Genomic DNA, 23,255 nt, shown 5'->3' on the forward strand with positions numbered 1-23,255 from the left:
CCATATTTCAGAGCTGCAACATCACTGGAGCGCCCAAAAGCACAAGGTGTGCAATACTCAGAGACATGGCCAAGGTAAGAAAGGCTGAAAGACGACCACCACTGAACAAGACACACAAGCTGAAACGCCAAGACTGGGCCAAGAAATATCTCAAGACTGGTTTTTCTAAGGTTTTATGGACTGATGAAATGAGAGTGAGTCTTGATGGGCCAGATGGATGGGCCCGTGGCTGGATTGGTAAAGGGCAGAGAGCTCCAGTCCGACTCAGACGCCAGCAAGGTGGAGGTGGAGTACTGGTTTGGGCTGGTATCATCAAAGATGAGCTTGTGGGGCCTTTTCGGGTTGAGGATGGAGTCAAGCTCAACTCCCAGTCCTACTTCCAGTTTCTGGAAGACACCTTCTTCAAGCAGTGGTACAGGAAGAAGTCTGCATCCTTCAAGAAAAACATGATTTTCATGCAGGACAATGCTCCATCACACGCGTCCAAGTACTCCACAGCGTGGCTGGCAAGAAAGGGTATAAAAGAAGAAAAACTAATGACATGGCCACCTTGTTCACCTGATCTGAACCCCATTGAGAACCTGTGGTCCATCATCAAATGTGAGATTTACAAGGAGGGAAAACAGTACACCTCTCTGAACAGTGTCTGGGAGGCTGTGGTTGCTGCTGCACGCAATGTTGATGGTGAACAGATCAAAACACTGACAGAATCCATGGATGGCAGGCTTTTGAGTGTCCTTGCAAAGAAAGGTGGCTATATTGGTCGCTGATTTGTTTTTGTTTTGTTTTTGAATGTCAGAAATGTATATTTGTGAATGTGGAGATGTTATATTGGTTTCACTGGTAAAAATAAATAATTGAAATGGGTATATATTTGTTTTTTGTTAAGTTGCCTAATAATTCTGCACAGTAATAGTCACCTGCACACACAGATATCCCCCTAAAATAGCTAAAACTAAAAACAAACTAAAAACTACTTCCAAAAACATTCAGCTTTGATATTAATGAGTTTTTTGGGTTCATTGAGAACATGGTTGTTGTTCAATAATAAAATTATTCCTCAAAAATACAACTTGCCTAATAATTCTGCACTCCCTGTATCTGAAAATTTGATCTATTGGGCTGTAATCGGATTACTAACTTGGCTTTTAAAGAATATCTCATTTCTTTGGTTTGAAATACTCGGGTTCTTTTACAGTGTGCTTTGGATCATTAATAATAATAATAATAATGGATTGGATTTATATAGCGCTTTACAATAGCACTATTCATTCTCTCACATTCACACACTGGTGGAGGCAGCTACAGTTGTAGCCACAGCTGCCCTGGGGCAGACTGACAGAAGCGAGGCTGCCATATCACGCCATCGGCCCCATGGCCAACACCAGTAGGCGGTGGGGTAAAGTGTCTTGGTGTCTTGCCCAAGGACACAACGACCAGGACAGAGAGCCCGGGGGATCGAACCGGCAACCTTCCGGTTACAAATGCGTTTCCCAACCCCCAGCGCCATGGTCGCCCCCCATTATCAGGTTTACAGCATTTCGCAGAATCTGAGCAGACAGCATAGCATAAACACTAGTTTACTGATGGTTTCATCTCTCCATATTTTTTCATTTTCTCTGGAAAACCCTAATCTTGCCTTCTTAACTCATTCACTCCCAGCCATTGGCAGTGAATGAGTTAAACCCATTGACTCATTCACTGCCATTGACGGCTATAGACGTCAATGGCAGTGAATGAGTTAATAATAATAATAATGGATTGCATTTATATAGCGCTTTTCGAGACCCTCAAAGCGCTTTACAATACCACTATTCATTCACTCACTGGTGGAGGCAGCTACTGTTGTAGTCACAGCTGCCTGGGGCAGACTGACAGAAGCGAGGCTGCCATATCACGCCATCGGCCCCATGGCCATCACCAGTAGGTGAAGTGTCTTGCCCAAGGACACAATGACCGAGACTGTCCGAGCCGGGGCTCGAACGGGCAACCTTCCAATTACAAGACGAACTGCCAACTCTTGAGCCACGATCGCCTGAGTGTAACCAGTGGTTTGCACTTTTTTGTGAAGGCATCTTAGTTGCAAACTTTGACAGTGATGCATCTACCTTCTCTGGTGTGTTTTTGGCTAGATTTTGTGATATTCTGAATGTTTTTTCTTAACCAAGGAAAGAATCTGCACTCAAAATCTTTTGGTGAGCTGACAAATGCATTCATTCTTTTTAAGGACATGGCATAAAGTCTCATAAAGTTTATTTGGTGCATTGACATATTTATTTCATTATATAATATTGAATGTTGCAGCTACCAAATGGAAGTTCAACACTTGGAATCAACTCCAGATCTTTTATCTACTTAATTTGTCATGAAAGATGAAGGGAGCAGGCCTCACCTCACACATTCCCTTCATTAAATGCTTGTCAGTCAAAACTTCAAATACTTTTAAGCCTCTGAAAATGAGTTACTGTGCATAAAAATGGCTCTATTTTCCAAACGGTTAATGAAATACTTTCCTTAAACCCCATGATTAAAGTTCAAAGTCTGCCCTTCACACCACCATCGCACCATTATTAGATTTTAAATAAGAGACATATGGACGTACCTGTGTAACCACCACTGTGTGCTACATATCTGTGTGTTTAAAGCAGAAGTACATATCATCTGATGATAACAGTGAGGACCCAGGGAAAAAGTCAACCTGATATACAGTAGTAGGAGTTTTGTAACTGTGGCAACCCGTATAGTTCATCTCTGAGTTTGGACTTTTCCTTGTCATTACTGGCAAAGGAAAGATGAAAATTATTCCTGAGAAATGTTTTACCATTACAAATCAGCTGTCGTGAAATAACCAAGCCAATTTCAGGAGTAGTGTGTTTAACAGCAACATCAGTATGCTTGCTTCTTACACGCAGCAGTGCTCCACCGAACAAGGACAATTTAGATTAAATGTCACATGACCTTAAAATGTACTCAAAGTATGTTAATAGCATCAAATTATAGCGATGCGGGAACCCCGACAGACACCGTGATGGCGAGGAAGTCTGTTTTCCTGCGGCGATTCGTTCTGTCTTCAAGTCTCATAGCTATAATAATTAATGTTACATTGACATACTGCATACTGAATGAAGGGAGGGTTATGAGTCACAGAAATGTGAGGAATCCTGTGTAACAAGAGACAGGAATATGAAATTAATTAAAGTGGTGAACTTTTAAAAAAACCCTATTGCAACATAAGATCTAAGTCATTCCCTTTCCTCTTGCCCCCAAACCCCTGATCTTTAACTGCTAAACACTTGGATAGTTACACATCCCAGAGTCACTCGCCACAGTTACTTGAATGATGAATGAGAAGTTTAACAGAAACTCAGTTCAGGCTTCCTGCACATGCAACAAATGACTCAGTGTTTGATCTTTCTGTTTTTTAGGGGCACGGTGGAAGCTCGCTTTGTTTACGTCTTCATTTTGGGGATCCTCTTCTCAGGCACCAAGGACCTGTTGCGATCCCAGATCATCACAGCAGATGCCAAACTGAAGAGCAGGGGATTATGGGAGATTTACAGTGGCTTGGTTTTGTTGGTTTCGCTGCTCTTCCGTGCTCACAACCTGCCAGTCCTCTGCTGCTGCCTGCTGATCCAGACGCTCATGGCTCAGTTTATCTGGAAGAAACTCCACTATGATGCCGCCCAGACTACCATCATGCACTACTGGTTTGGTCAGGCCTTCTTTTACTTTCAGGTAAGCTGGTTAAAGTTGATTCTTTTTAAATCAAATTATACTGCACAAGTATAATTTGCATTCAGTCTTGTAGAATCTGCATGAATTTGAACTCCTCAAACATTCAACTCTTTATTTTGTTTAGTTGGTTTTCTTCTTTGAAACGTGTAACAGTGAAGCAATGAAGGAGCAGAGGTAGTAAAGGTGGGGGAATTTAAATACCTGGGGTCAATCGCTTAATGCAACAGACACAAGAGGTGTGCCGAAGAATTGGGTGTCAGAGGTGATTTGTGACTAAAGCAGAGTGACAAGTGAAAGGAAAGGTTTACAAGGCTGCTGTGATGTATTGTTTGGAGATGGTGGCACTGACAAAAATACAGGAGGTGGAGCTGGAGGTGTGAGGACTTTGGGAATGACTGAGATGGTCAGGATTAGAAATTAGTACCAAGGGGGCGGTTTGGAGACAAAGTAAAGAGAGGCAAGCCTGAGACAGATTGGACGTGTGCAGTGAAGGGACGCTGGATATACTGGATAAAGGATGTTGTAGATGGAGCTGCCAGGCAGGAGGGAAAGAGGAAGACCTGCAGAAGAAGAACATACAGAGGGTCGATGTGACAGAGGTGGATGCTATGGAGAGGGTGAAATGGAGGTAGATGATCAGCTGTGCAGACCCCTAAAGGGAGCAGCCGAAAGACAAAAAAGAAAAGCTCTGTTGGGAAAACATGGATTCTTGAATTAATGCGATTACTTTGTGCCTAAACATTGTTACAAACCAAGCACGTCGCCCCAAAAGTCTCTCCCAGCAGAACAATATGTGCCTGTTTCCTCTGGATCCCAGTCTAGTCAGGGATCACAAATCCTGCCAGATCCAAATTGTTCTACTGCATCATCTCATTCATTGTTCTACCTAAGGTTTTTAAAATGGGAGTTTTTTGGGATTGACTTGCTTTTAGAGCCAACATAAAGTGTCCACTAGAAGTATTTGGCACCTCTGTGTTGGCTTTGTTTGTTTTTTACCCCCAGAGTTTGCCACATGTGGGCCTACAGTGTCCATAATGCTAGTCTGCAAGTTTGTTAGCTCAAGCATTTTTAACCCACTTAAGATCACGAAGAGAGCACTTGAGCAATCCCAAGCCTGAGATCTTGGATCGAAGGATTGCTTGACCTCCTCTAAATTTGTGGTCATGTTTAATGTGAGCGCTATATATACAAAAGAAAATAAGACAAAGCATAATAGGTCTCCTTTGAGCGTATCACCAAACACGTTTTCTTGAGAAACCTTACCCACCTTTCCAAATTGACTTTGACTGTTGTGCTGAGTAGTGAATGCGTGTGTGACGCTGTGCGAAAATCACACCTCCCAGAAATACAAAAGGAAGCACAGTGAAGAACAAAACAGTCAGCAAGTGTCTTGATTGTAAAAGACATCTAATTTAACGCCCTGTCACAGAGTGTAGCAACATTTACGGAAGCTATCGCCACTGATAAAGTGCTAGATACTGTAATAGGTGCTGTTCTGGGCAGAGGAAGTGTTTGTGTATAAATCATATTACTTTCATCCAGCTCTACCATGAAGGCCAACCGGACCGGCCGCTTCCCGAGGATGTACGATGCCTCTTCCTCAAAGGCTGGAGAGGAAAACCTACCTTTTGATTCGACTTCCACCTACCGCAGATATTTGATTAGCGACTGTGCATTGTTGTCAACAGCAAACCTCCACGTGGTTAACAATTTAATCACCCTCATCACCCCTCGGGTCATTAATGCTGTGATGGGCTCGGGAATAGACCGCCACCAGACAATTTTCCCATCTAAGCATCGAGGCATGTAATTACAGGCATTTGAGCAAAAACATTCTCGGCGCAGCTGTAACCATAATGGAACTGTAAGCAGCGACGTACAGTATAAAAGTTAAGCTCGCTGATGTGAAGAATAACCAAAATTATGTCCAATTAAAATCGAATCCGTGAGTACAGAGGATCGGTGCACCGAGTCTGAACTGTAACACATTAACGGTCTAGAAACAGAGTTGCTTTGTTGTGTTTTCCAAAGATTTGTTATGATTTTTGGCAGAAAGCTTTTGTTTCTAAAGTCCATCTCTTTTGGCATTCAAATGCTAGAAAACACAAGAGGATTATGGGAAGTATTCCAGGTAACATCAGCGGCAGACATCACTAGCATTACAATAAATAAATAAAGTGATATCGTCTGTCTCGATCGTTGGGAGTGACGGATTTTTCTCTGGATTTATCGCCATCACCCAAAACCAGATGGTCAGCAAGGCAGCAAGGACGGTGTTTACTCTTCAGATATGAGCCAGTTTGTGCAAATGTTGCCGCATGAGCAGTGACAAGTTCTGCTTCTGTGGAAAACATGATTCATCAGAGAGCAGAACTAAAAGGTGGGCTTGAATACACAGAGCAACTTAGAGCGCATATTTTTTATTCAGGTGATCGAAACCTTGCTACTCACCACGCACTGTAAGCATTTTTAATTTGAAAGGGTGAAAGTGTGCCGCCTGCTCCTCCTCGATATCGACTCCATTAAGGAACCGCATTAGTCCAGCCACACTCTCCGACACTGTCTTGTGAGAATCAATCTTGTCTATAAAAAAACACGTCTTGCAGTTCTTTTTGTTTTTTTTTTCTTAAGTGAGACATTTGTTGATGGTGCCAAATGACATTTGAAAGATCGCAGCAGGATTCCAGCAAGCAGAAAATATCCATATGCAGTCTCCAACCTGCTCACTGGTGTCTGCTGTTTGTTTAAAATGGAGCCAGCTGTTAGTGTTTTCCTCCTCTGTGATCGGAGATGTGCTTACAGGAGGGAGGCAAATGCTGACTTGATGCTTGTTGTTGTCTGCGGACCGTCATCACATTTGCTTTTAAGAGGAGAGACACTGTTGATATCTGGGCTTCATTTTCTTTACCTGCCACAACAAACAGCGTCCGTTTAAAATGTTATTATCACTTGTTGTGCACAGAGGGGCAGGTCAGTGGCTTGAGTTACAGGAAAAGTGTGAATGCTGTGGTGTTGGGGGGATTTTATAAACCTTAATAAGTTTGAACAGCAATTACTTTTGTTGTGTCCCTTTTTTTGTAATAAATAAATATATATTTTTTCATTTGAACAAAGTCTTTTTGTCCTTGTAACTGTATTTTGCACTTCCAGAAGATTGGGGCTATAAATCCTGATTGCATTGCAGTGATGATATCTTCTAAAGGCTGAGATGAAAAGAAAGTACAACAAAAGTTTTATATTTTCAGTTTACTGCAGACATATTTATCTTGTTCCAGAGAAGCTCAAAATTGGGTGCAAAGTTAAATAAGGCAGAAATCTGTGTTTTGTTTTTCTTTCTTTTTTGTCAAATAAAGAAATAAAATGTGTTTGCTGGTGCATACAGTAGTCTGAGTGCTACTAAGTCCAGCTCCAGACCGAGAGCTGTGTGCGCTGCTCTGGCCAGAGACTGGAAAACAAACAACTGGGCTGCTGGGAAGTGGCCAGAAACTCACAGTAATGATGATAAAGCAAAGCACCAGTTCTTTAGAGCTCTGAAGCACATCCACAGTTCTTTGTTTACTTATTTTTGTCTGTATATAATGTAAATTATTTGAAGAAGATTTCTTTGTGCGCCTGCAGGGGAATTCCAACAACATAGCCACTGTCGACATTTCAGTTGGATTCGTTGGACTGGAAAGCTACATAGAAGCACCTGCCATCTTCTTAACAGCGCTCAGCACTTATGCAGGCCCGCTGCTCTGGGCGTGTCACCTTGTCTGCTACCTTAGCTCGGAGAGAGACCGGTAAGTTTCAATTTAAAACCCACTATTCACTGGTTTTTGGATTAGCACGGTGATTAGCATCATTGCCTCGCAGCAAGAAGGTCCTGGAGTGTGGAGTTTGCATGTTCTCCAGGAACTCTGGCTTCACAGTCTAAGGGGATGTGGTTAGTGGGGCTAGATTAACTGGTAATTCAAAATTCTTCATAGTTGTGAATGTCTGTGTGTAAATGGTTGGCTATGTAAACACACAAAAGAGAAAAAAAATTGCAAACTTTTAGTGTGACTGGAGGTACGCAGGTTTGGAACGAGCTAGAGAGCACTACAAAAATCAGCATCTCGCTCAGAGCTTAAGACAGCTGCTACTAAAAAATGTTCACTCCTAAAACCCCGCATCACTCAGGGTTTTTAAATATTCTCCATAGCTTTCCATTTAAAATTCACCCACCAGTGGATTTATACTGTTATTCCCCATGTGTCTCTGTCTGGATGTATTGTTTTAGGATCTCTATACTGTACTTTAGGAGTTTCAAGGTGCTTTTAAAGATTTATGTTAGTATTAGGATACAGAATTAAAAATGATATTTATCGCGATGTCTCGACCCCTGTTTACAAGCTCAGGATGGCTTTTGGGGATTTTACAAATCACTGTTTTATGCGTAATTATGATTGTAACTGCATTTTAATTGATTTGTGTATAAAATGAAAGTGAAGTGAACTGCAGGAACCTTCCTGGTGTGAACTGTTTGTCCCAAGCTTAGAAAACAAGTGTTATTTATGTGTCACCAATTTCCAGCAACAGTCACTAGGGCTGTTTGATATAACGAGATATATCGGATGATGATATGAAAACATCTATCGTTTCATACGCCATCGTTTGTTTCGTGATGTCGCAAAATAAACTGTTTACAGCAATATTTTTTCATCATTCTGATGGTCACTGTAGAATTTCTTTCTCTCTTTCTCTTATATTTAATATAACCACACTACGGACGGACAAGCGGTTGTTTTTAAGCGTTGTCGTTAGCAACAACGACGGTAAAACCATCGCGTGGCTCCGCTGTACGGTTGTTTATTTTCCACATAAAACTTTCACAATAAAGTTGAAGATCCTATTGAGATTTTTCAAAATGAACTGAATCACTTGAAATAGTATGCAGAGTGTTTATGGACGAAAAGCTAAAAAGAGCCGTCAGGTGCTAAAAAATAAACCTTAGAACAGGCGTTTCCCTGCAGCACGCTGTGTAATAAATACTCAAAGAAAACTGCGGCCGTTTCAACATATGTAACACTCGACTCCAGGTACACCACGCCCAGCTGAAAACACTTTAACCAAGTCGAGTTGCCCGAGATTCACAGAATTGACAGAAAATGTAACATTTTTATGATACATATCGTTGTCGGGACGATAAATGTCTCATATCGGGATATGAGATTTTGGTTATATCGCATAGCCCTAACAGTCACAGTAAAGACCATAAATATTAGAGTGAAAACCCCAACAGTCCCCCTGTAAGCAGTCACTTGGCAACAGTGGGAAAGAAAAACTCCCTTTAAACAGGAAGAAACCACCAGCATAACCAGGCTCCCCCCTTCTTGGCTTCAAGGATTGCTCGATCTTGTATGTGCTCCTGGTGGCATGACCGTAACCTGAATAGCTAAAAGAAAAGGATAAGTGGTTGAAGCATCCAGCGTCTGTGACGAGCTGGTAGTCGTTTCGATTCCATAATCCAAAGTCATGCACAGCAATTCTATACGTAAGTCCTACATGATCGAAGTTTCCACTGTCAGCTGGGTTGCATAAAAACATTGTTGTAATCACTTTTTATATAACCGAACGTTTGAAACGACGCCCAGTTTGTAATCCATTCATGAGAAAACATTTGGAACATTGGTAGGTGTCACTGATGGAGAGGCACTTGTGCTCTTCGAAACGTGGTATGTCAGCTAAAGCTTTGGGCGCAGCCGCTCTGCGTTATAACCAAATTCAAACACACTCCTCTCTCTCACTGTCTTTTGTGCCCTCTGTGCCAGCACCGCCACACACCAGCATCGCTATTACAGTTACTTTTGACTGTTGTTTGTTTGTTTCATACTTTTTCAGCCTGTGGGTGGGACAGTGCTGGCGCGCAGAAATGCTATGTTAATTAGTTTACTCGTGGCAACGAGGAGCGTTCCTTGGAGGGTATCAAAGATGCATGTAAACAGCTTAACCTGCGGTAGACCTCCACTGGAGAGGGGCCAGTAGCTGGGCTGCTGTATGTGTGTGAAAGCAGCCAATAACTACCGCTTCCTCTCAGCGTGAGGCCTCTGCACAGCGCTGAGTGATGAGGTCTGTGGCTGGGCAGCAGCTGCCCTGCTGATAGAGCCAAAACTAAAATGCTATTTTAATGCAGACAAAAGATACTGTTTGTGTAAAAGGAGTCATTTTAGCCTGCCTCCTATGTTATAATGCCAGCAACTAAAAAGCGGAGATATATATGCAAGTCTGCTGCCTTGAGATATAAAGAAATCTTACTTTATGTAATAAAACGTGTGAATTTTGTTGGCAAAAAGAATGCATAGAAATTAGACTGTAGAGGGTGAAAATACCCATACATGATTTATATTCTTAATAGTCCTTGATCCCACATTTGAATAAGCTGTGTTTAACATTTCAGTAGTTGAGACGGTCTTTGATTAAAAAGTTCCATCCTTCTGAATTGTTTTTTTTTTTCTTTTTGCTGCTTTCAGCAGGGTATAAAAATGAAAAATGTGATCCAGTAGTCCAGCACTGTGGTCGGTTTTGTCTCGACCTTTTGTTTAGTACTGATGTGTCATCAAAAAAGCCACGTAGTGTCCATCACAGTGTTTTTGGAGAACATCTGGTCATACATCCACGGGAATCTCACCCTAAGTGCTCTAAATAGGTCGGAAATATCAACATAAACTGATTTTATCCTGCAGTCGAGTATCACACAAACACACGCACAGCAGCAAAGGAAAATTACTTTACGTGATCCAATAAAAGCATGATACCTGAGATGTCTAGTTGTAATTATTGCATTTACAGTAAGTTGAAAATAGCTCCTGAAAACGTTGCTTCTGAGAAAGCCCGTTCAAATGCAGCACCTGCATTGATCGGTTGTAAACTTGAACCTAAACTGGAGCAATGAAAGCAGGCGGTAAATTCCATTTAGATCGACGGCGTAATTGCAGCCAGTTATGGGATTTGGTGCCTGGCAGCCTCGCCATGTTCACTGTGGTTTTATCCTCTGAATAGCCAAGTGGGAAACCCATCAATTTCATATGTAGGCTGTAATGAACGCTGCAGCCTCTGGAGGGGGTTAACACCGCCCAGCTGATGGTAAACATCACACACTGCATTCCAGTGCAAAAACTTTTCCTGCTTGTCATCACTCATCCACAAAAGACTTACCTCTAATAGGTGCTCAGAGGTACTCTGACTAATGGCGCTAAAATAATCTCAGTTAGTTTAAAATTCACTCTGCAGCGTCAGCAGCTGGAACACGAGGCTTGTACTGGAAGTCCTCATCTGCTGAGTAATGACATCAAACTAAATCATTATTTACACACAGTGTGTTTTTCTTTGTCTTAATCCACTGTAGGTTTTGTAATCTGTGAGATTTCATTCATTCAGCATAAGGCACATTCATGCTGATTTATTTCTAAGACACTTTGCAAGAGTGACAAGTGTCAGTCTCTCAGCATCTGCATGCTCGTGAGCTTTAAGGTGAAATGATTTATTGAAATAGATTGTAGTTAAAAACGAGACAAACTGTAAAGTGAAGTGTTAGGAAGGTGTTTTTTGAAGGTTAGGTCTGATATTAGGGGTAAAGTTAGAATTAGGTTAGAGTTTAACACACGGAGCCAAACAGACATGCTTGTAAATATATTTGTGGCCCTTTCCTTGCACACAGAGTGGAGCAGGCTACGGTCACAGCTTTGCTCAGAGAGCAGCTTTTAGCCAAAACATGAGAACCATTTACCAAAAAATCCTCAAACTTGGCACTGATTTACTCTGGTCCTCAGCAACGCACCCACCAAGAGTGAAGCAGATAAACATGTTAACTTGGGTAACAGTTACAGTTAGTTTCTCACAGCATTAGCACAATGAGCCTTAGTTACACCCTTAGCGATTTTGTAAACTGTCAGTTTTTATAGGTATTGTTCACAGGTTTCACAGACTGTCTGTGCGTTCTCGTGACCCACCTGAGAGGTCGCCTATGAGGCAGCACACAGAAATAGACCCCAAGATGTTTTGATATGAGCAACTCTGTGGAAGTAGGCGTAACAGCAAACACAAACAGAGAATGGTGGCGTTCAGTTTTCTATTTCCCCATTTTTTTTATGCAGCTTTATATTTCTACTTTACTGTGACATGACATGCACCAATTTCATTTCTCTTTATCTGAGAGACTTTGTCAGTCATAGTTTTAAAAACGAGTCCATTAGGGCAGCAAAAGCAACCAGACATATTTAAATATATCATCTCAACCTCTTACTGTGATGTTAAAAAGCAGGAATATGTTCATATTATTATCTATAGTGCCTGGAAATATCCATTAGAGCTTCCAGGGGTAGTTTTTAGTTCAGTGTTGACAGGCTGTGCGTACTGTAGTCTATCTAGCATGCCAGCAGTTTGGATTGAATGACAATAATGGGTGTTTTCAAGTGTCGTGGTAGCTGTTTTCACTTCCAAAGAAGTGGTTTATGTCACTTTGGAGATGTTTGAAATGTGTCTGTACACACAGGGTTTCACCAGTCATCAGTCCATCACAAGCTTTGTGTGTAAAGCTTTTATCAGGCTGGTGTAGCTAAAAGCATAAGAAGCAAGAGCACATGGTTAATTAGCATATCATGCATAATGCAGGCTACTGAAGCTGCAGTCACTCGGGCTATATTGATACACATGCTGTTTACACCAACGCTAAATGTAATGCAAGCAAACACTCAGGTAAACTGTGCGTGTATTCCCACTACAATGCTTGGCTAACATGCCTGTAGCTTCTTTGCAGTTCACTACAGCGATGAAGTTTTCTGCACCTTTTTTATGCAATAATTACATGACACCAAGGATATTTTAATCTTGTTACAAACCTAGTGTTTCCAATTAAAAGTAATCAACCCAAGTCAAGAGGAGGTCACAGCAGCGACACTTTGCAGCAGTAAAGTGTGATAGTTAATATGTCTAAATTCAGGTACTTCCATCTTTACAGTGTCATCAAATACTCAACGATCATGGGAAAAAGAAATGTCCTGTGCAGACATGTGAAAACTAACTACACCCCATGATTCAGTAGCTTGTAGAACCACCTTTCGCAGCAGTAACTTAAAGTAATTGTTTCCTGTATGACTTTATCAGCCTCTGACATCACTGTGGAGGGATTTTGTGCCGCTCTTCTTTACAGCCATACATTTATACACAGCTCTCTTAAGTTCTCACCACAGCGTTTCATCAGGTCGATGTCCGAACTTTGACTGGACCTTTGCAGCTCCTTGATTCTTTTCTTGTTCAGCCATTCTGGTGTAGATTTGCTGCTGTGCTTGGAGTCATTGTCCTGTTGCATGACCCACTGTGGGCCAAGCTTTAGCTGTCAGACAGATGGCCTCGCATTTGACTCTAGAATACAGTGGAACCCCGGCTTACGAAGACCCCATTTAACGAAAAATTCAACTTACGAAGGCACTTAACGGCAATATTTCTTCCCCGTGGTACGACAAAATGCCCGTGTAATGAAATAGATAAAATAGAAAATTTAAAAAAATTAAATTAAATTACATAATGTTATGTACATGTACACGTACGTATGCATGCATGCATACGTATGCTTTCTTCAACCTCCACCACTTCCACCTCCACCAAGAACTTCGTCTTCAGACTCTACAAAACAAAGACTGAGTTTCTGAAAATGTTAGCTTCCACTAAGTAACATGATGTGGCTTTTGGAGATTTTAATAATGTTTATTCAAATGATTTCTGCCTCCACAACTGAGGAAAGTGCAGTAACAATGATACACACAAGCCTTTTATTTTCTCTGTTATCCACTGAGTCGTAAAACGTGATTATCAGTATTGGTCAGTCTTTGATCCACTCGTGTGTTTCTATCTATCCATCTGCTAACCGGTCTACCTAGCATGTCACCTACTCCTTTGGTTTGCCTTCCTGTCTTGTGAAAAGACTTAAAGTTCCTCCCCCTCAGCTGGGACTCTGCCTGCTGTAATGAAGAAGATCCCTTAGCAAACCGGCGCATGTGTTTCAGTGTATTACAGACCGAGTCTTTTGTATATCTGTGCGTGTTTGGCTTTACATCATCATCGTCTCCTAATCTCCTCGCGCCATCCCATCTTGCAGGTTTTAGAGTCATTAACTTCTTTATCAGAATTTGCCAGCAATCCGCATTACTGTGCCAAGATAATTGGATCAGAGTCTTCTCCTGGGTACATGTGTAAAGGAAAAAATGCGAAATTGTGGCCTCTGCTATGAATCACTGAGCAATCTGCATTTTTAGCGAGTCAACTTCATCACGACAAACATGAAGCAGCTTCGGATGACCTTGGCTTACATCAAAACTTTTCTACACAGGAAGTTTTGACTATTATCCACAGTACAGTCGCCTGCTTTGCTCTCTGCAGTGCATCTTCCTCTCTGATGAATCCTTTTCCTCTCCACAGGAGCCCGGTTGCAGTCGGCCATGGTTGCTACTGTTTGGCCCTGCTGAGGTCTGTGCCAGCCGCAGCCTACATAGTGCTGGTAACTGTTCTGCGCTATCATCTCTTCATATGGAGTGTCTTTTCACCCAAATTACTGTACGAATCCATGCATCTCCTGCTGACTGCAGGAGTCTGTCTCTTCTTCATCACCATGGAACAAAGCCCCAGCTCAAGTAAGTCTTAGGAAGCCAAAGACTGAAAATCCCCCCTAAAGGATCAGACTTGGTCTTATACTGTGTGGGACTTTCAGCCTGATCCACGCTACAGTGTACTCACCTTCACTCTCTAAGTTAATTCTGTTCACATTATGTGAATAGATGTTTGTGAACTCTGTTGCAAAAAATACTTCGGGGATGCACTTTTAATGTATTTTTGAGAAGCATATTTAAATATTTAATTCTTTTCCAAAAAGAAAAGTGTTGAAGAGGATGAATAAAAATGAGATGATGTAAAGATTTTAGAGGGTTTTTTTTTTTTTTACATACCTCAGGGATGAGTGTACAGTGAGCAGCAACGGGCGCTTTGACTCCATGATTAATTGAATGACTTTGATGTTACACTGGAGAGCTTGATGTGAATGTGCTGTGAGCGTTTGATAATACTTGTTTTAGTCTCGACTTGCACCCTCATAGTTGTTTTCACTTATTCATGCTGAGCTTTATAGTGGTGAAAATGTACAGACTAATGCTGAGAAATATGCGATGTCACTAAAGTGAAAAAGATCTTACTTAACGGTAGTTTGAGCACACGTGCAAATACTAATGATTATGACTCAGTTCCATTTAGCTGCTTCAGTTTCAGTCACGGGACCTGATTTTTCTTTCTGAAAATCTTGTGAATGCGATAACTTGAGAACAAAGCAACGTAGATTTTGATTTGATACTATAGGCGTGTTTTCTAGGAGGCTGGCAGTTGTCCGAATTGTTCGCCTCTATGGTAGAGATCAAATACTGGAAATACCGCCTTAGATATTTTGCCATCTGTGTTCTTACCACGTTGTTTCATGCAGGCTATATGAATGTGAATAACCAACCTTTTTACTAGATGGAGTTTAAAACTATATACCACAACAATAAAATGATTAGATTAATAATAAAACTTCTTCCTGCTGAAGAATCAATTTGCTTTTCCTTTATTAAGTCTTTGATCATCTCTTAAGTAAAACTAAATAAGATCGACTTTATTTATTCCAAAAGTTAGAAAGTTACTGTGAAAAACATGAAAACCAACCTAGCAGTTTTTTATATTGGTGACTAAAGTTTTTGTATACAGCGCCAAATCACAACAATAGTTACCTTGAGGCACTTTATATTGTAAAGTAAAGACCCTACAATAATCCAGAGAAAACCCCAACATTCAGCTGACCCACTATAAGCAAGCACTTGGTGACAGTGGGAAGCAAAAACTCCCGTTTAACAGGAAGAAACTTCCAGCAGAACCAGGCTCAGGGAGGGGCGGGGCCATCTGCTGTGAGCTGTTGTTTGTTTTATATCACAAAACAAAACAGCTCAGAAAAGTCAAACACACACAAGAGAAGTTACACAGAAACATGAGATTAACATCTCTGACCCGACCCACTCTGAGACCTCCAGAATCCCAGTCCATCCATGTCGCTGCAGTGCTTTATGAACTCTGCTCACTGCGTTTCCTTTGGGCTTAGTACGGACAAGTTTGATGAACTGATTGTCTTCCACACACCACAGGTTACCCATGGAAAAGGCATTAACTATGATCCCAGAAGCGAGCAACATGACAACATAACCCCCTGTAAACTAAGTTACAATTTCCATGAAATGAAGTGAGAGAAGATTTCTAAAAAGTACTTCATGCAAAGCAACAAGAAGAGTTTTAATAAAGTAGCATAACCTTCATATTTGGCCTGTAAACAGTCAGGTAATAATAAAGGTAGCACTGAAGCTCTTTTCCTTGGCATTCAACCAGCTCAGCTATGGCTGCCAAACACTTTTTTATGTTTTGACAATATTTGACAATTCGACCACAACCTCAGTTGCCTTTTGTCACAGCACGATGAGCTCAGGTGTAAATGATAAAAAAAAATATCATCTCAACTTCCTGTTGCTCATGCTGGCTGCTGCGTCTTACGGGAGTCATTGTTGGTATTTTTTTTTTTTTTTTGACACTGTAATTTTTATTGATAGTTTTGTCACAGTTTAAACATAGACATGTTTTGCATTACAGGAGAAATAACCATGCAAGCACACAGTCAAAACAAAACAGAACTAAAGCGAACAAAAGGTGTGGGTGCCAATTCTAATCAACTACCGTATGCATGCCTGCCTTTGCTCAGCAGCATACATACTCCAGCTTATATATGTACTTTTATACAGGCATGCATCAATAGATATACAGAGTCATAGACCTTAAATGTTTTGTTCGTTCATTAATTTTCCTTGGTGCCATACAATGTCCACTTCTCCCACTTAGCAACGAAAATATCTTCCTTTAATCTGAGAATGTAAGTCATTTTTTCCATTGCATAGATTTCTCCAACAATATTTAACCAGTCTTTTGATGAAGGCGGATCCAGTTTGTACCAGTTTCTTGTTATAGCTTTCTTTGCAGCTATCAATAGGATTTTTGTCAAATACAAGTCGTCGTACAGAACATACTCTCTAATATTCCCAAGATATACAGTTTTAAAATTGTGTGGTAATTGGTAGCCCAAGATATTGCCTATTACAAGACTCACGTTCTTCCAAAAATTATGCAGTTTCAGGCACTCCCAAAACACGTGCGTATGATGTGCTTCCATGTTACCACATCTTCTCCAGCATGGCAAACTGTCTTGAGTCTGTTTACTTTTGATTTTTGGTGTAATAAAGAATCGAGTAAGGTGTTTCCACCCAAATTCTCTCCAGCATCTTGAGTTAGTCGTTGTGTTCTGGGTTTCACACATATCTAACCATTCCTCAGTTGAGATATCAGTTTTTATTTCCTGCTCCCATTTCTTTTTTATGTATTCAGTTGATGTTGCCGTGTTCTCTCTTAGATTTTTATATAGTACAGAAATCTCCTTGAATTGGAGGCCCCTGTATGATTTAATTATACAATTCAGGATGCCATAAGACGTACGCGAACTTCGTATTTCCTTTGAAAAGTAGTCTCTGAGTTGCAGGTACCGGTAACATTGTTGGTATTTTTAGTACTACGTGTGCTTTCTCCGTGTTCATGTTAAAACACCTGCTGTGAGAAAGTGTGTGTGTTGTCTCGGTTTAAAGGGTCCAACAACATTAGCAGAAGTTCGAGGGGGACGTCAATCAAGTGGAGCTCCTTTGTGCCCACTCAGTCTTGAGAAAAGAGTCTAATCAGGCAAGTGTAAGTAAAAACAGCTGTGTGGGTGTAACATGGGGGTGCAGAGTGGGAGTTTTCGAGCACATCGCACAATATTTCCAGTACACTGCACTAAACCGTTAGCTAAACTGTGTTCTTTTCTTTCTATTACTGTTTTTGTAACTGTAACCATCCAGTGTCTGGTGACATTCTGAAAGATGTGGACACAAGAAGTTCAGACTTTGGTGTTCGATATGTTCAGATGAAATGAGCAGTTATGTCTGTGGGTCTTTTTGTGTCTTTGCTGCATTAGCCTCCTTTACGAACTCGTATCCCAGTAAATGACCACATTCATATGAAGTTGAGCTCAGTAAAGAGACGCAAACAGGAAAGAGTTTGATGTTGTGTATAAACCTAAATAACTTTTGTTCAGCTTCAAATCCAAATTTCAGCTTTTGATAAAAGGACAAATAATGCTGTTGTTTTTTTCCATTCAGTCTTTTTTGATTTTATGTTTCACTGAAGCTTTACATGTTCTTACTGCACAGAGGCAGCATTTGTTTGAGCTCACTGCTGTTTGTCTTTTGATTTCTACTTGCAAAATTGCGAAATTGCAGCTGGTAAAAATCCAAAACTGTGTGGCGGTTTATAAACACTGCAGAACAAGTTCCAGAAAGACTGGGTTAATAATTCCTCTTCTTTTCAGTAGGGCTTTATTTCACATGATGAATTGTTCTCGTTTGGATTTCGATGCACGACTCGTAAAATTTTGTGTCTGCCAGAGGGCCGCGGACATAAACTTTGTTTAACGTCCACTCAATCTGTTTCTTCAGTATAACTGAGAATCCCACCAAAGTAAAACTGGCATGTAAGCTGGCTTCGATCCAAAGCAATAAGAGTATGGAGCCAAGAGAGCAAACAATGTGTCCCTGTCCAAGTACTTAATGGAGCTCACTGTGTGCTTGGACTCTTGTTTTGAAAGTAAAGTCTGAGTTGCAGTGAAGACTGGAGCACTCATCAAACCTCCTGTTTGGCTTCAATTTTGTATAATTTGTTAAAAGAAAATATCCCCGCCTCCAACACAAAAAGCTAGACTTTTAATCCAGCGGGATGTGGTGTAAAGTAGAAAGTAAGACATCATTCCAGCAGTTATTTTGTTGACTCATGGGCTTTTGACGTCGACGAACAGAAGCAACTGCTTCAAAGCTTCTTGTTGATCATAACCTGGCAGTTCTAACCAGGAAAAAAAAATCAAGTTGAAAGACTCGGTATGCATCTTTTCACCTCCAGACACCAAAGTGAATCTCATGTTCCCGCCCCAACACTTGTCACTCACCTTGATGAGCTGTCTGCATTGAAACAGCGTCTCACCCGGGGCGAAGATCACTGACTCCCTCCCCCCGAGGCGTCAGAGAAGCAGGTGCCAAACTGGGAAAAGTGGGGGAAGAGGAGGCAACACTGGTGTTCCATGTTTTCCTGAATAGATTTTTGTTTGATGCGAGGTGAGCTCGTCACCTTTTATTTTGCCGCCGTTGTTGTTGCTGTGACTCACCTTGACAGGGACCTCACTGCTTACTACATCGGCACAGAATGGAATTTAAATGCCCCGAGCATCATTGGAAAGTCAGACAAACAAGAGGATTTGCATTTGAATGCAGGGGGGGTCAGGGGCAGACACACGCTGCATATGGATCACTGCAGGTGAGCTGGTTTGCATTACAGGGAGGACACATTTAGCTTTTTTTCTTCTTTCTTTTTTTGGTGGAGCCAGCCTCAAAGCTAAACTGGCAGCATCTTATTGTCAAGTGCCTTTTTCCTCTCGTTAGTTCAACGAGGAATCTCACAAAGATATCAAAGTGTGATGTAAATAGTTGATGAACCAGATAATGATCTACAGGATTATTCTGTCAGCATGCTTCACTTCGCTCGACTTGTCCAATGGTCTCGCACTGTCTTTACAAGTCGAGCTCTTGATCCGACTAAATCTGGATTCCCATACTGTGTTTTGTTGTTTTTTTTACCAAGATCTCCTCCTGTGATTGTAAAGTGATTTAGAAAAATTTAGAATGACAGCAACACATTTTCTCAGATGGAGATCGATTTTCTGTTTTTTGTAAGAATAAAACATTATGAACCGCTCTGTGGGAACTGCAGCGCCGATGATGAATTATGCTTGAAAAGAGTAACATCCGTCTGTATCTCATCGGCCTCGTGAAAAATCTTGTGAAGCTGCGTTATAATCCTGACCAGTTCTGTTGAGTTTGACAAACTCCTGCAGTCGAAAAGCTTGATTTATAGTACTGCGCTGAATCCCTGCGGCGCACGCACCGTGGTGGGTGACATCATTGTTTGCAATGATACTTGAGTGCGGATGTCTCTGCGCTGCCCTGTCATCATGAGTAAAAGTGAGCTGATCAGGCTGGAAATGAATGATAGGATAGCTTATGAATATCCAGCAAAACAAAGGTTACTTTATCAAAATGCAGGAAAAAGAGAAGACTTCAGTAACAGCATGGTACTAAAAAAAGACAGTATGGCACATGTCCACATTGTAAGAATATCTTAGAAAATAGAATAGAATAGAATTCAACTTTATTGTCATTGCCCATGTCTGGATATAGCCGTTGGTGAAATCACCTGTTGCATCTGTGCTCCACAGCTGGTTACAAGCTAGCGTTATGCCAGCTAATGTTAAACATGCTAAATTATGCTAAAATTCACCTTCCCACTGTTTGATTAGATTTTTATCCCGTATGAGAGTTTATTGTTTGAGTCCAACAATCTTCTTATCCTTTATTTATCCAGCTAAAAGTCTCGCTGAGATTAAATCCTTTTTTCCAAGACCTAGTCGAGATCCACTTTAAATAAATGGTAAATGGCCTGTATTTATATAGCGCTTTTACTAGTCCCTAAGGACCCCAAAGCACTTTACATATCCAGTCATCCACCCATTCACGCACCCATTCACACACTGGTGATGGCAAGCTACATTGTAGCCACAGCCACCCTGGGGCGCACTGACAGAGGCGAGGCTGCCGCCTAAAGTTTCATTAAAGCTGGCTAACAGCAGCTAACACAGGCTAACAGCAACAAAAACAGCAGCACTTACCAACAGAAAAGTTTACGATATCCTCAACAACTGACGTCAGTGTCCTTGTCATCAGACAGAAGTAAACTTTACTTTAGACTGACATATTGGACTCCTTTCAGAAAGTTTTACAGTTTCCTCCGGAACAAATAGTCACTCGAATTGTCACTTGAATTAGGAGGGATGAGAAAACAGAATTCAGTTGACTGCAAGCTGCAGTTGTACATGCTGTAACTTTAAGCTTTAACATTAGCATATTTATTGTCACCATGTTTGGTTAGTTGGAACCAGAGGTGATTACACTTGGATAAAAAGGCAGAGTGCTAAGTCATTAGCTAACGCTAGCCACTGTAGTTAGCAAGTGGCATTGAGAGTTTTTACACATGCAAAGTAAGACACACAAATATCGAACATTTAGTGCTAAAAAATAGACAAATAAATATTAAATGACTCACAAAACTCATGCGCAAACGTCTTGGATAACCTGTACCACTCACGCCGCAATATCATTTGTAATTCTATAATTCCACACTAGGCTCTAGCTACCTTTGTCAGAACACCCGACAGTCAAAGCTGCCACTACCACTGTCCAGCTGAATTATAAAAATTAAAAAGGTGATCACATTCAGAGAGGGGACACTATCTATAGAGACCAAGGTAGTAGTTTCTTTTTGTTTTTTAACATGGGACTCTGGGGATTGATTTACTTGATTTACTGCAGTTTTTCGCACTTAAGCTTTAGCTTCATTTTTAACCTTCTTAAGTTGCTGCTTGAAAAATATCTGCTATAGCATTAGTGCTTTCAGGGAGTTGTGGCAGCTTTATTTGATTACTTTTGTTAGAAAGTGCATGCCAGATCATCTCTATAGAACACAGTACACTATAAATCAGGTTCCAGGGTTGGTTTTATGATTAGAGCTTTTGTTTAATTTATGGGGTTATTTTGTTGTCTATAGGTGGGTATTTTTTTTCCTCGTTTCTGTTAATACTGTCTGTTAAATGTCCAATGAGACCAAGACTTGGATCAAACATTTAAAGAATGCAATAAGCTGTTGTCAGGTGAAGCAAAGGGGTTTTATTGATCAGTCGTCACTTCAAAACAAGAGGAGGAGATGATGTTTGAAAACCAGAATTGTTGTCTGCGTCATTGTAGCTGAAATGCTCGGCTCACAGTAAAGAGCCGAGTTCGTTTGTTAAGTTATTTAATCTTTTTGAAAACTTCACAATTCATCTATAAAACGATCAGAAGCCTCGGAACAGCTTCTCACCAGCGTGATGAGGCAACACTGTGACAGTTTAAACTCCTTCCTCTGTATCCAAGTATCCAGCAGACCATGAAATAGATCCGAATAATTGTTTTGTTCACATGGTCGAAAGCTTTTAGGCATGTGTTGTACATCACATCATAACCTGACTGTGTGTGGGGTTATTTTTGCCCATCTGTATTGAGATGACTCTTGTATTTCTGTGTGACCTGCACTCCACATTCCACAGTGATGTCAGTCTGTTTTTAAACCTTTTTGTTTTCTCCTGTTCATAATTTGGCAACAGCCCTCATGTTTTCTTTTGTTGTATTTTGTTTTTTCCTAATCTAGCCTGTGGTAAACTATGCAATTCATACTGTTTCTGTATTCAAACACTTCACTCCTCTGTCTGTATTTGATGAATTAGGTGTTTAATCAGATAAAATCTGCCTTTATGTTGAAAATCCCTCTTTTATATCTGTAGTTTTCTGAGTTAGTGTTTGGGGTTTGTTTATTAATGTGAAAAGTGACAGACCTACAAGAATCATCTGTTTATGTTCTCCATATTAAAATAAAAGACTTCCTCTGCAGGATTTGTGTGATTCCTACAAGCTGTTACATTAAGTGTTTTGATAAGGATGTGCACACGTTCCTCCTGTGATATTAGTGATTAGCTGCCCATTAAATTGTCTTTCAGCTTCTTGCATCCTGGGTGGAAGCCATCTGTCTTGATTCCTCCTGCTCTGGAGGATGGATGACATATGATGCACTTTTCACTAGAGTCTCAAAGTTTCCTACTGATTTAGTAAAATTGGACATAAAACCATCTGTGAAAGGGCACCTAGCGTATCTTAACATACAGTATAGAAGTAGGAGGATGATAATTTAGTAATCATCCCTCTATCTGCTATCCACCCACTAAATAATTATTTTATGCCTTCAGGAGCTGGACTTCAATGCCACCATTAAAGGAGCCACACATTCCACGCTCTGCTCGCTTCTGAGTAGGAGTCTCTTTTAAAACCTCCAAAGCGATGATGCACCCAAGATGTGTTATAGCCCTCATGCCACAAATGTAAGGCACACAAAGCTGAATTCAGTGAGCTTTTAATTGAAAATATTGACTCGAAACTAGAAACCAGCTGGAAATAATAGATACACACGTGAAAGCATCGATATGGTTGGTTTGTGCAGTTTTAGGCCATACTGAAGTACACATATCTAATATTTTCTTCTTTTGCTTGTTTTCATGATGCACGGTGCTCTATGTAGGCTGTTAAGAGTTTCCTCTTGGCTGAATTCAAGCAATTCAAGTTGAATCCAATCACCTTTTTTCTACAGCTTTTGAGTAATCGTGCCTTCTAGCTTGCTCTGAGGGATTGAGGTGTTCCCAGGCCTTAGGGCCCACTTTTCGATTCCCGGGT

At 40.9% G+C, this 23,255-nt stretch overlaps 1 protein-coding gene across 1 annotated transcript in view; it reads left to right on the forward strand.

The window, feature by feature from the left end:
• pigg (phosphatidylinositol glycan anchor biosynthesis class G (EMM blood group)) overlaps positions 1–20,096 on the forward strand; it is a 93,522-nt gene extending 73,426 nt beyond the window's left edge. Inside the window, exons 11-13 of the mRNA XM_085419619.1 lie at positions 3,426–3,735; positions 7,354–7,517; positions 14,170–20,096. Of these exons, the coding sequence (XP_085275745.1) occupies positions 3,426–3,735; positions 7,354–7,517; positions 14,170–14,392 (697 nt within the window). The 3' untranslated portion in view covers positions 14,393–20,096. The remainder of the gene's footprint in view (positions 1–3,425; positions 3,736–7,353; positions 7,518–14,169) is intronic.
• The last annotated feature ends 3,159 nt before the right edge of the window (positions 20,097–23,255 follow it).

The sequence above is a fragment of the Rhamphochromis longiceps genome, linkage group LG2 (genome assembly GCF_057381845.1).
Source record: "Rhamphochromis longiceps isolate RC_006_pf linkage group LG2, R_longiceps_female_GT1.1, whole genome shotgun sequence".
Taxonomy (NCBI): Eukaryota; Metazoa; Chordata; class Actinopteri; order Cichliformes; family Cichlidae; genus Rhamphochromis; species Rhamphochromis longiceps.